This window comes from Thalassophryne amazonica, chromosome 19 (genome assembly GCF_902500255.1).
Source record: "Thalassophryne amazonica chromosome 19, fThaAma1.1, whole genome shotgun sequence".
NCBI lineage: Eukaryota > Metazoa > Chordata > Actinopteri > Batrachoidiformes > Batrachoididae > Thalassophryne > Thalassophryne amazonica.
Window position 1 is genome coordinate 18,841,815 of NC_047121.1, and position 13,196 is coordinate 18,855,010.

At 40.8% G+C, this 13,196-nt stretch overlaps 1 protein-coding gene across 1 annotated transcript in view; it reads left to right on the top strand.

Annotated features, from left to right (window-relative positions):
• The window catches only part of mark3a (MAP/microtubule affinity-regulating kinase 3a), a 134,300-nt gene that overhangs the window by 61,348 nt on the left and 59,756 nt on the right, over positions 1-13,196 (top strand). Inside the window, 1 exon segment of the mRNA XM_034160012.1 lies at positions 772-837. Coding sequence (XP_034015903.1) covers positions 772-837 — 66 coding nt within the window.

A 13,196-nucleotide genomic window follows, 5' to 3' on the forward strand; every position in this document is an offset into this window, starting at 1 on the left:
GTGTTCAGTCTAAATTGTTTTTAGACTAAACTGATACGGTTGTGATAAATAACAAATTGTGGTCAGCAATACACACACACAAAAATCACATGCAAGCAGTGCACTTGTATGCGCATGTGCAGTGCATGCACAGCAAACAAGCAACCATGGAGTTGGAACTCTACGCTAAATACTCTTAATAGCCTTCCCTTGAGATTCATGAACTCTTCAGTAGAAATGTGATTATAATTACCAGGATGGTGGTAAGGTTTTAGCAGCTCTTACTGTGCCCCCTCCATCTCTGTCTTTGTCTTCCATCCCACCTGGTCTATATTTAGCGGTGCTCCTCTCTGCGACTCATCACACACTTCTCCATGCTTGCAGAATGTACTGCACTAAGACAGCATTAGGACTGAGCAGTAAATATTGAGCCTAGGTGGTATAAATACGATTAGGATGCAAAAATGCAAACAAAACTCCAGTTTCCTCCCAATATAAAAAAAAAAAAAAAATTAGGGTCTGCTCCTTTCTTTGCCCCTGATGAAGGCAGCGTCTCTACATCTGTAGTTGGTCCCCGGGCACCACACTGTGGCTGCCCACTGCCCCTAGTGGTTGGACTGTGTTTAACTGTAATTAGGGTGGGTTAAATGCAGTGGGCAAATTTCTATGTATGTATAATAACAAGGTTTTATTCTGTTTCTATTCCACTCTGTTTGAACATTTTGTCATGTCTATGAATTCATTATTCTCCATCTTAAAATGTAACTGAATTTGTACTTTTCAATTTTATAGTGAAGCTCTTTGAAGTGATTGAGACAGGGAGAACGCTCTACCTAATAATGGAGTATGCCAGCGGAGGTGAGTGTTTTGAGATTCCCCCCATGTATTGATTATATCATAAAACAATTGCTAAGAAGAACAAAGAAGCTTGCAGTTACTTGGCATTTTGTCTTGAAGCATGAATGCTCTGTAATTTGGATGACATTGAAATGGAATAGTTAAAAATCAAAGGAAGCATAATTACAATAATTGTGTGCATGATTATAGTTTCATATCATATAATAAAGGATTATTAACCGAGTGAGAGGACTGTACGGGGGAAATATCGGACTTGGGTGTAAGTACAGACCCCGCTGTCGCTTGATCCGTACAGACCGAGCAAGCAAGGTTAATAATTTGTTTATTATATGGCTGTTATACATACAAACACGCAGACTTACAGTATCACCTGAATATACTACTGACAGTGTTGAGCTTGTTCGCTTTCTTCACCTCCATGAAGAACTTGCTAACAGATGGCTCTGTCGTTAGCTGGTAAGCTTTCAGTCTGTGTGTTTTTGTCCAGTGTTGTTTAGATATTTATGGAGTACGTTCATGTCCGACTTGGTTTTTCTAATCATGTTTTTAGCTCCCTGGTTTGTAACAGAAATACACGTTGCGTACCGATTGTCATGGTAACCAGTGCGGATATGGGAAAATATTTGACCGGTAATCACCCAATCAGAGTGCACGTAGCGTAATCTTTGTACTCTGTCCCTTTGGAGGATTGCTGAAATGACTTTATGTCAAATGAGCAGTTACCTAGGCAGACTAAGATGAGTATGGCTTGTATTGTGAGGGAATGTCTTTATTGACATTTTGGCCATGTGGCATGTTTTTCCCCTGTGTGATGTAGCAGGTACCAAAGTGTTGCAGGCCCCAGTGGCTGGAGACCAAGGGGATAGCCATGCTTCACTTTTGTGGCAGATTAATGCTATTTCAGACAAGTTGTGATGGACCAGTTATCTAACTGGGTGTTTGCCATCCACAACCCAAGGTAGGGTCATGGTGTCGTCAGTGCAGTGAAGCGTGTTATCATCATGTACTCCCAGATGTGACTACAAACGTGTCGACAGTGCAGCGGAACAGCAGGCAGAGCTGATTGTGAAGAGGAGAGCAAAGAAATGTCAGCTGACTCATTCTGCAGCACCTTGTTGTGACTAAAACTTTGTTTTTAAGTCAAGGAGAAATCAATAGCACATTGATTTAGGAATTACCTAAATATACAAACTGATTTCAACAAGTAATTGTGACATGTATTCTTTGGTAGGGGTTAACTGATTATCAGCACTGATTTTCAGCTTTTTTTTTCTTTTCTTTTCATGTTTTTATTTATTTATTTTTCCTGTTAAATCTGTCTTTTAAAAGTGTGCTCAGATACAGCCATCTCTGTGTCTGTAGTCACCACTCTGGTCTTCAGCTTTGGGCATCTAAGAACACATTTGTCGACTTGAACAGCTGTGGTGTGCGATTGGAGTTGTGTTGTGAAGATAAGGCAGGAAGATGTTTCCCAAGTTGCAGTAAACGTCAGTCCCCTATGGTGAAGCAGCAATCCAGACCACATGCCACAATAGTATGGTCTATTTCTATAATGATAAGCATACCCAGTTTCCCAGTTATACAGGAAAAAGTCAATGCATCTTGTTGCAGTGATGGACACTTAATTATAGGTACTGTAGCAGGACTGGTTTTACTGTGAGTTGAGATGCTATGGCTCAATATTAGGGATGTCCCGATCAGGTTTTTTGGCCCCGATCCGATTCCGAGTCATCTGATTTTGAGTATCTGCTGATACCGAGTCCCAATCCGATACTTAAAAAAAACTGAATGAACAAATGCTAAATATATAATATTTTCATTTTAATCATCTTATTTTATTATTTATCACTTAAACAGTGCACTTCTCCTTGAGGTAGCTTGAACAATCAAGTAATAATCTATAGGGATGTGAATCGTACAACAACTCCCGATTCAATTCTATTCCGATTCTTGGGGTGACGATTCGATTCAGAATCCATTTTCGATTCAAAAAGCTCTGAGAAATAGTTATATTACTTAAAAATTACTTAAAAAGAAAATGCTGCTTTACAAGGTTAATCAAGTGATTCTAGATGTAAATTTACTTATCTGCTTTGCTCGTTCGGAGTTGGTTGGCAGTTTAGCGACGTGCTGGTCAGTAGTCGGCAGATACCCCTGTTCCCCTCTTTTAGCTCCGGGTGATGATGTCGCATGTGGGCTTGCGGATTTGAAGTGTTTCCAAAGTACTTGACTTTTATTTTGCACATTTTGCACACTGCACAAGTCATGTCAAGCTCCTTCTTACGCAGCAAGTAATAAAATCCAAAATGCACCCAAACATTTGCCTTCAGCAAAGACGGTGCTAGCTGAATTAGCTCTTTGTCCGCCATGCTAAGCTGCAGTTCACGAGTGTTTGAAGCACGCCGGACACCCCCCCTCACGGGGACGCTGTAGTACGGAAGCCGCTGCCTGACAAACAGTACACGCAGCGAGTAAGCAAGAAAATGTTTAAAAAAAAATGCTTTTTAAAAATCGGTTCTTGGACTCAATTGGCTTTGCTCAAAATGTAAATGAGTCCACCCACCACTTTAATCATATCTTAGATTTTGTTCTGACTTATGGTATGGAAATTGAAGACTTAACAGTATTCCCTGAAAACTCCCTTCTGTCTGATCATTTCTTAATAACATTTACATTTACTCTGATGGACTACCCAGCAGTGGGGAATAAGTTTCATTACACTAGAAGTCTTTCAAAAAGCGCTGTAACTAGGTTTAAGGATATGATTCCTTCTTTATGTTCTCTAATGCCATATACCAACACAGTGCAGAGTAGCTACCTAAACTCTGTAAGTGAGATAGAGTATCTCGTCAATAGTTTTACATCCTCATTGAAGACAACTTTGGATGCTGTAGCTCCTCTGAAAAAGAGAGCTTTAAATCAGAAGTGCCTGACTCTGTGGTATAACTCACAAACTCGCAGCTTAAAGCAGATAACCCGTAAGTTGGAGAGGAAATGGTGTATCACTAATTTAGAATATCTTCAGTTAGCCTGGAAAAAGTCTGTTGCTCTATAAAAAGCCCTCCGTTAAGCTAGGACATCTTACTACTCATCACTAATTGAAGAAAATAAGAACAACCCTAGGTTTCTTTTCAGCACTGTAGCCAGGCTGACAAAGAGTCAGAGCTCTATTGAGCCGAGTATTCCTTTAACTTTAACTAGTAATGACTTCATGACTTTCTTTGCTAATAAAATGTTAACTATTAGAGGAAAAAATTACTCATAACCATCCCAAAGACGTATCGTTATCTTTGGCTGCTTTCAGTGATGCTGGTATTTGGTTAGACTCTTTCTCTCAGATTGTTCTGAGTTATTTTCATTAGTTACTTCATCCAAACCATCAACATGTCTATTAGACCCCATTCCTACCAGGCTGCTCAAGGAAGCCCTACCATTATTTAATGCTTCGATCTTAAATATGATCAATCTATCTTTATTAGTTGGCTATGTACCACAGGCTTTTAAGGTGGCAGTAATTAAACCATTACTTAAAAAGCCATCACTTGACCCAGCTATCTTAGCTAATTATAGGCCAATCTCCAACCTTCCTTTTCTCTCAAAAATTCTTGAAAGGGTAGTTGTAAAACAGCTAACTGATCATCTGCAGAGGAATGGTCTATTTGAAGAGTTTCAGTCAGGTTTTAGAATTCATCATAGTACAGAAACAGCATTAGTGAAGGTTACAAATGATCTTCTTATGGCCTCGGACAGTGGACTCATCTCTGTGCTTGTTCTGTTAGACCTCAGTGCTGCTTTTGATACTGTTGAGAATACAATTTTATTACAGAGATTAGAGCATGCCATAGGTATTAAAGGCACTGCGCTGCGGTGGTTTGAATCATATTTATCTAATAGATTACAATTTGTTCATGTAAATGGGTAATCTTCTTCACAGACTAAGGTTAATTATGGAGTTCCACAAGGTTCTGTGCTAGGACCAATTTTATTCACTTTATACATGCTTCCCTTAGGCAGTATTATTAGACGGCATTGCTTAAATTTTCATTGTTACGCAAATACCCAGCTTTATCTATCCATGAAGCCAGAAGACACACACCAATTAACTAAACTTCAGGATTGTCTTACAGACATAAAGACATGGATGACCTCTAATTTCCTGCTTTTAAACTCAGATAAAACTGAAGTTATTGTACTTGGTCCCACAAATCTTAGAAACATGGTGTCTAACCAGATCCTTACTCTGGATGGCATTACCCTGACCTCTAGTAATACTATGAGAAATCTTGGAGTCATTTTTGATCAGGATATGTCATTCAAAGTGCATATTAAACAAATATGTAGGACTGCTTGCTGAAAAACTAATTCATGCATTTATTTCCTCTAGGCTGGACTATTGTAATTCATTATTATCAGGCTGTCCTAAAAGTTCCCTGAAAAGCCTTCAGTTAATTCAAAATGCTGCAGCTAGAGTACTAACGGGGACTAGAAGGAGAGAGCATATCTCACCCATATTGGCCTCTCTTCATTGGCTTCCTGTTAATTCTAGAATAGAATTTAAAATTCTTCTTCTTACTTATAAGGTTTTGAATAATCAGGTCCCATCTTATCTTAGGGACCTCATAGTACCATATCACCCCAATAGAGCGCTTCGCTCTCAGACTGCAGGCTTACTTGTAGTTCCTAGGGTTTGTAAGAGTAGAATGGGAGGCAGAGCCTTCAGCTTTCAGGCTCCTCTCCTGTGGAACCAGCTCCCAATTCAGATCAGGGAGACAGACACCCTCTCTACTTTTAAGATTAGGCTTAAAACTTTCCTTTTTGCTAAAGCTTATAGTTGGGGCTGGATCACGTGACCCTGAACCATCCCTTAGTTATGCTGCTATAGACGTAGACTGCTGGGGGGTTCCCATGATGCACTGAGTGTTTCTTTCTCTTTTTGCTCTGTATGCACCACTCTGCATTTAATCATTAGTGATTGATCTCTGCTCCCCTCCACAGCATGTCTTTTTCCTGGTTCTCTCCCTCAGCCCCAACCAGTCCCAGCAGAAGACTGCCCCTCCCTGAGCCTGGTTCTGCTGGAGGTTTCTTCCTGTTAAAAGGGAGTTTTTCCTTCCCACTGTCGCCAAGTGCTTGCTCACAGGGGCCGTTTTGACCGTTGGGGTTTTTCCGTAATTATTGTATGGCCTTGCCTTACAATATAAAGCGCCTTGGGGCAACTGTTTGTTGTGATTTGGCGCTATATAAATAAAATTGATTGATTGATTGACATTTTAGATCCATTCAGAATCATAATAAATAAGAATCGCGATTCGGACGGGAATCGATTTTTTTTTTTTTTTTTTTTCCCCCGACACCCCTAATAATCTACCAGACTTAAAAAATGTACAAATTTCCATGTTATTTTATTTGTCTAAAAATAAATGTCCAAGGTTTCTTATGTTAAACAAGAAATTATCTAATCTGAAATAACAGGTGGTTTTAATTTACAGATGAAAGGTTTCTAAAGAACCATTTATTGATTTAGCTATTTTAATTACAAGTGTTCTAAACTTTTTTTAAACAGTAATCAGAATTTTTGAGGGAACAAACAACAACAACAAAAAACATTTCCAAGGATTTTTCTTCAGAAAACTGCTCTATAAATGAGCAGTCCTGTGACACGTTTCTGTTTTGTACAGATCAGTGGTTTCTGCACTGATCTGTTTTGTACAGATCAGTGGTTTCTGCCAGTATTCTTTCGTGTTTTGGCCAGATGCGTCGTTCCTATTGGACAGCGCGAAGCTACGCCACAGCTCAGCCCGTCGAAAGTTGGATTGGGTTGAACTTATGTTTTTTCTTTTGTTCAATAAAAAAAAAAAGATTGGGTTGAACTTTAACCGCGTCAGACTGCCGACAAGCGGCAATGCGCGCTCCCATCAGAAGCGTTGCTTTAGCTCAGCTTGTGATGCGGTGCTTCTGATGCCTCTAAAAAGCAACACGTCTCATTGAAAATAATGCTTTTTAGACCGATTCTTGACGCCTCTGATGCTTCCGACGTGTGAAAGGCCCATTAATCTGCAATAATGAGCTTGAAATAGCGTTGATCAAAATAATGAAGATAAAATTTATATCGGATTCCTGATCGGGATGCAACGTCCGTTTTCGATCAAGTCTGAAACCACGTGAACGGGCCCGATTTCCGATCACGTGATCGGATCAGGACATCCCTACTCAATATTGTTAATTTTATTATTGTTTAAAAAATAGCATTTGTCAGGAGCATAAAACCGTGCATCGCTGAAGAATCAAATTTAGGACATGTGGTCCATAATTGCTTGTCATAATTGAAACACTGTGGACTTCCTGAGTCATACGGGGGGGGTCATTGCTTTTCGTAGATCCATAGGTGAGTTCACATTGGTCTTGGTGACTGTAGCCACAGCCTTAATTATGAGATAATAGTTTATTTCTCTAGCGATAGCTTTATCTTTGAGTGAAGTTGGTGCCAGTACAACTTTTATTGGTAGCTGAAAGTACTATGAGCTATTGAGTCATGTCACAGTGAGTCAGCTATGCAAGGTGCGGTATCCCCCACAAATTATGTAAAGCCCCATCTCTTCCTCACCATTGTGTCAGTGTTTGCAACTTTGAGTGGATGAAGTGGAGATATCCTTCTAAACACAAGGGGCAGTTAACCCCATGGCATTGAGTTCTCTCTATCACATAGCCACCTACAAACCAACGTAGGGGTGCGCTGTTACCATCGTCTTATTTCGTTTTGATTTGCGGTAGCTGTACTTCAGCCTGGTTGCGTTGTACTCCACTCAATGTTCCTAAACTGAGGGTTTAAAATGCTGCTCAGCCCAGGAGTGAAGAAAAAAATTGTGTAAATCTGCTGACAGTGGAGCAAATTGGCTTTCTACTGAGATGGGAGTGCTGATCGCAGGCCAACCGCTCGTTGTTAATGAAGTAAATCTAATATTTTGCTTACATTTTCATGGCTATTCTTACATTTGAAACCTAATGTTGAAGCACTGCAGCACATCAGAAATCCTCCAGTCGGTCAACAAAGGTGAATGCTGTGGTCAGAGAGTTGTTTAATGTTACTGGAATGCCTTGCTGCCTGAAAATTTTTTGAACAGTGTTTTAATCTTGTTTCATGTTTGTACAAATCTGAGGAATTTAATGCTCAATAAAGGGGGAGGTCTAGGTGGTCTATTGGTTAAGGTGTTGGGCTTGAGACCAGAAGTTCCTCGGTTCAAATCCCCGCCTGACTGGAAAATCTCTAAGGGCCCTTGGGCAAGGCCTTTAATCCCCTATTGCTTCCGGTGTGTAGTGAGCGCCTTGTATGGCAGCACCCTGACATCGGGGTGAATGTGAGGCATAATTGTAAAGCACTTTGAGCATCTGATGCAGATGGAAAAGCGCTATATAAATGCAGTCCATTTAAAGGATGATGGCCCTTTAATTTTTCACCATTTTCAGTTTTTGCTCATTAATTTCAGCCCCATGCACAGCAAACAATTTGCCCTTTAAACTCTGTCGCAATGTGTTGGCACATTCTTTCTTTATCAGTTGAGTGAGAACGGCAACAAACTACTTCTCTAGGACTCTGAAGTACAGAATCGTACATTCTGACCACCTCGACAGGACAGCACAGTCAAGGATTCAGAAAGGGAGGGAGGACTTTGACTTTTTCCGCACTACCTTATGACTTAAAACATTGCCACTCTTAATTTATTGGATGAGTGAGCGTGGTCACGTTTTAGCTGGATGTGCGAGGAAAGCATCTGCTCCTGAAGCTCAGCTTGGCAGCAGCTTGTGCCTCCAGGATAGCTGCAGTGTGGGCAAAGTGGCGCAGTGCATCCATCCAAGACAGCCTCAGATCATGCACATGGTGACAGGGCAAGCCAGCTACTTATAAATGTTCCAGTAGTTCATTGTCGAGTTATTTATTTATTTATTTTTAGAACTTACAAGGCTTATAATAAGCTTTTACCGTCTACATTCATTGCTTCACCCTGACATTCAGTTACTAAAGTTTTTTCACATCGTCCAGTAAAGTCCCTTTGACTGCTACCTTGTTTTCACTCTGGGTCACCACAGCAGATGTTGATTTGGATGCCCTTCCGGCTGCAACTCCATATTACATGGAATGAGTGAGCAGGGGTGAGGTTTGAACTGAGAACATTCTGCACTGTTAACTTGGAAACAAGCACACTTAACCACGCTACACCATCCCTGCCTGCTTTCGCATAGTTGAGTAGATTAAGAAAAAAAAGTACACTTTCAGGGTAAATCACCAAAATTAGGTTCTTAGTAGATTTTGCGGTGTGTTCTATTCAATAAGATGGTGAAACGCTTGATCAGAGCACTCTAATCCTGTCAAAAATGACATTTTCAAAATGGCCACCTGAATTTTTGTTTTTGTTTTAAGGTTCAGACCAAGTTATGTTACATAAAATGTGTTTTCATATACATTTTAATGTAAAATTAATATTACAAACGATACATAAAATGTGTTTTCATATACATTTTAATGTAAAATTAATATTACAAACGATACTTTACCATTGTTTGCACTCTGTGCTGCCACAGCAAATCTGAGATCTGGATGCCCTTCGTGATGCAACTCCACATTACATGGAGAAATGTGGCAGGGGTGGGGTTTGAACCGGCACCTTCCGGTGTGACAGCTGCATAAATTATTACACTCAACAAAAATATAAACGCAACACTTTTGGTTTTGCTCCCATTTTGTATGAGATGAACTCAAAGATCTAAAACTTTTTCCACATACACAATATCACCATTTCCCTCAAATATTGTTCACAAACCAGTCTAAATCTGTGATAATGAGCACTTCTCCTTTGCTGAGATAATCCATCCCACCTCACAGGTGTGCCATATCAAGATGCTGATTAGACACCATGATTAGTGCACAGGTGTGCCTTAGACTGCCCACAATAAAAGGCCACTCTGAAAGGTGCAGTTTTATCACACAGCACAATGCCACAGATGTCGCAAGATTGGAGGGAGCATGCAATTGGCATGCTGACAGCAGGGATGTCAACCAGAGCTGTTGCTTGTGTATTGAATGTTCATTTCTCTACCATAAGCCGTCTCCAAAGGCGTTTCAGAGAATTTGGCAGTACATCCAACCAGCCTCACAACCGCAGACCACGTGTAACCACACCAGCCCAGGACCTCCACATCCAGCATGTTCACCTCCAAAGATCGTCTGAGACCACCCACTCAGACAGCTGCTGAAACAATTGGTTTGCATAACCAAAGAATTTCTGCACAAACTGTCAAAAACCGTCTCAGGGAAGCTCATCTGCATGCTCGTCATCCTCATCGGGGTCTCGACCTGACTCCAGTTCGTCGTCGTAACCGACTTGAGTGGACAAATGCTCACATTCGCTGGTGTTCTCTTCACGGATGAATCCCGGTTCACACTGTCCAGGGCAGATGGCAGACAGCATGTGTGTGGCATCGTGTGGGTGAGCGGTTTTCTGATGTCAATGTTGTGGATCGAGTGGCCCATGGTGGCAGTGGGGTTATGGTGTGGGCAAGCGTCTGTTATGGACGAAGAACACAGGTGCATTTTATTGATGGCATTTTGAATGCACAGAGATACCGTGACGAGATCCTGAGGCCCATTGTTGTACCATACATCCAAGAACATCACCTCATGTTGCAGCAGGATAATGCACGGCCCCATGTTGCAAGGATCTGTACACAATTCTTGGAAGCTGAAAATGTCCCAGTTCTTGCATGGCCGGTATACTCACCAGACATGTCACCCATTAAGCATGTTTGGAATGATCTGGGCCGGCGTATATGACAGCGTGTACCAGTTCCTGCCAATATCCAGCAACTTCGCACAGCCATTGAAGAGTGGACCAACATTCCACAGGCCACAATTGACAACCTGATCAACTCTATGCAAAGGAGATGTGTTGCACTGCATGAGGCAAATGGTGGTCACACCAGATACTGACTGGTATCCCCTCCCAGTAAAACAAAACTGCACCTTTCAGAGTGGCCTTTTATTGTGGACAGTCTAAGGCACACCTGTGCACTAATCATGGTGTCTAATCAGCATCTTGATATGGCACACCTGTGAGGTGGGATGGATTATCTCAGCAAGGAGAAGTGCTCACTATCACAGATTTAGACTGGTTTGTGAACAATATTTGAGGGAAATGGTGATTGTGTATGTGGAAAAAGTTTTAGATCTTTGAGTTCATCTCATACAAAATGGGAGCAAAACCAAAAGTGTTGCGTTTATATTTTTGTTGAGTGTAGCTGTACACCAACGTATGCCAGCATTTTTAAGACTGTCGGCATATGGTGGCTAAATTGTCAAGGTGTGACGGCCCTAATCTTGAAATTTTGAAACTTTATTATTATGATACATTACACAAAGTAGGAAGGATAGTAAATGTCGTTCAGTATTACATTTATAAAATGGTTTATCTGTTTTACATATACAAAACTTATGTAATCCACGTCTTCTAAACATAGGAATACCTTTAAACTTGAATCTTAATTTTTATTACAGATCAGTAATGCATTTAAATCATTTTGGCCATTGTTCTATCAACATTGTCATAAAAAGTGAACATTTTACATCAAGATCAGCACATATCTTATGTATTGGCAAACATACAGTTTTAATGAAAAAAGGTGTCTTTAAAATATTTTTTTAGGCCTTTTAAGTCAGTTTATTATAGACATTTTATATGATAATGTATTTACACACCACAAATATCTATAAAGAACCTAACACGATCGAAGAGTTTAAAATTTTTTCAGACAAGAAAAATGTTTTTTGACAGGATTATGGTGCTCAGATCAAATGTTTCATCTTATTGAAAAGAACACCTAAAAACATAGAAGGAACCAAATTTTGGTGATTTGCTTCAAAAGTGCACAATTCATTGACTTAAGATGCTCTAGGTATTGACTTGACTCATTGACTTAATCTACTAGTCAACTTATGTAGACTTTACCTGTACTGATGGTCTACTCACACGGCACTTAACAAAGGGCAACGAAGCCCAAACAAAACAAGAAATGTTGACTTGCGTTGCCATTGTTTAACCTTTGCGCAGGTTCTGCAGCTGGCGCTTTGTCAGGATTTTTAAACTGCTGACAAAATTTGAACGAATGCTGCTGAAAACCTCAGTTCATCCATATTTCATCTTGCTGTCATTCTTGACGGTTTTATAGCATTTGCTTAGTTTTTGTAACGTTAGCATTTAGTTTGACTTTGTTCAACCAACTGAATGTTTTCACACAGTACAAAAGCTGGTTTGTGAGTGCTTTTGTGAAGGAGAGATGCAGCTCCTCTGCAGCTGTGCTGGTTTGTGTGGTGTGGGGCTTCTGGCTGCATATGATGTGGCGAGTGCTACCATGGTCATGCTGTGGTGCTGGCCGGCCAGGAAGAATTTGTCAGCCTCCTCTGCCAGCGCACGGCAGTCTGTGATCACGCGAACCAGAGGAGACAGTTGCTCCACAAAAAGTCCAGCCGGAGCTGCAGCATTCTGTTCATGAACTCTGAAGGACTTGCTGTCCTCCAGCCCATGCAGAGAGAAAAGCCTGCTGGACCTGTCAGCATCTGACAGTTCAAAAGTTTTGTGTAAGTGATCCTTGATCACTATGTACTTGTTCACAGCTGGGGGGGCATTGCACAAGCGCAGTCAGCCTCGTTTGTTTCTGTGGCGCTGAGGGCCAACACGATGTAATAATATTTCCTGTTGTCTGGGTTGATCTCTGAATGAACTGCACCTCCGTTTGTGGAAACCAGGCAGCAGTTTACAGAAGCGAGACTTTGAGCCATCAAGTGTATTTGAAAAACTTCCAGCAGCAGTGGACATAGGTGTGTGAACAGCTTTGATCCACAGAGGTGTGACATGAAAAGACAAAACCCAGTGTGATCAGCTGGAGAGAAGGTGAAACGTGTGTGTGTGTGTGTGTGTGTGTGTGTGTGTGATCCACGTACAGAGTGCCTGTGCGTGCATGAGGTGATCAGAAACAGAGTTTTGGAAAAAAAAAGTCAGAGAGAGAGAGAGAGAGCGCTATCTCTCTCCCTCTCATACGTGCGTATTTTGGTGTACAGACAGCAATTAGAGTTTGGTATTTGAGAGATTCAAGAAATATTTGGCGTGTTTGCAGTGTGTATAATTTTGGTAGAGTATTTAGCATGTGTGGTTAGTGTGGTGGCTTTTTTTTTTTTTTTTTTTGAGAAATGAGGCATCTTATGAATGTTGAACAAGCGCTTCACTTATTTTATTTTTTTTTTAATTGGAGCAACACGGAGCTTGTTGTCAGTCTGAACCAGACAGTGAGGATTCTGGTTGATGGAGATGATCCCT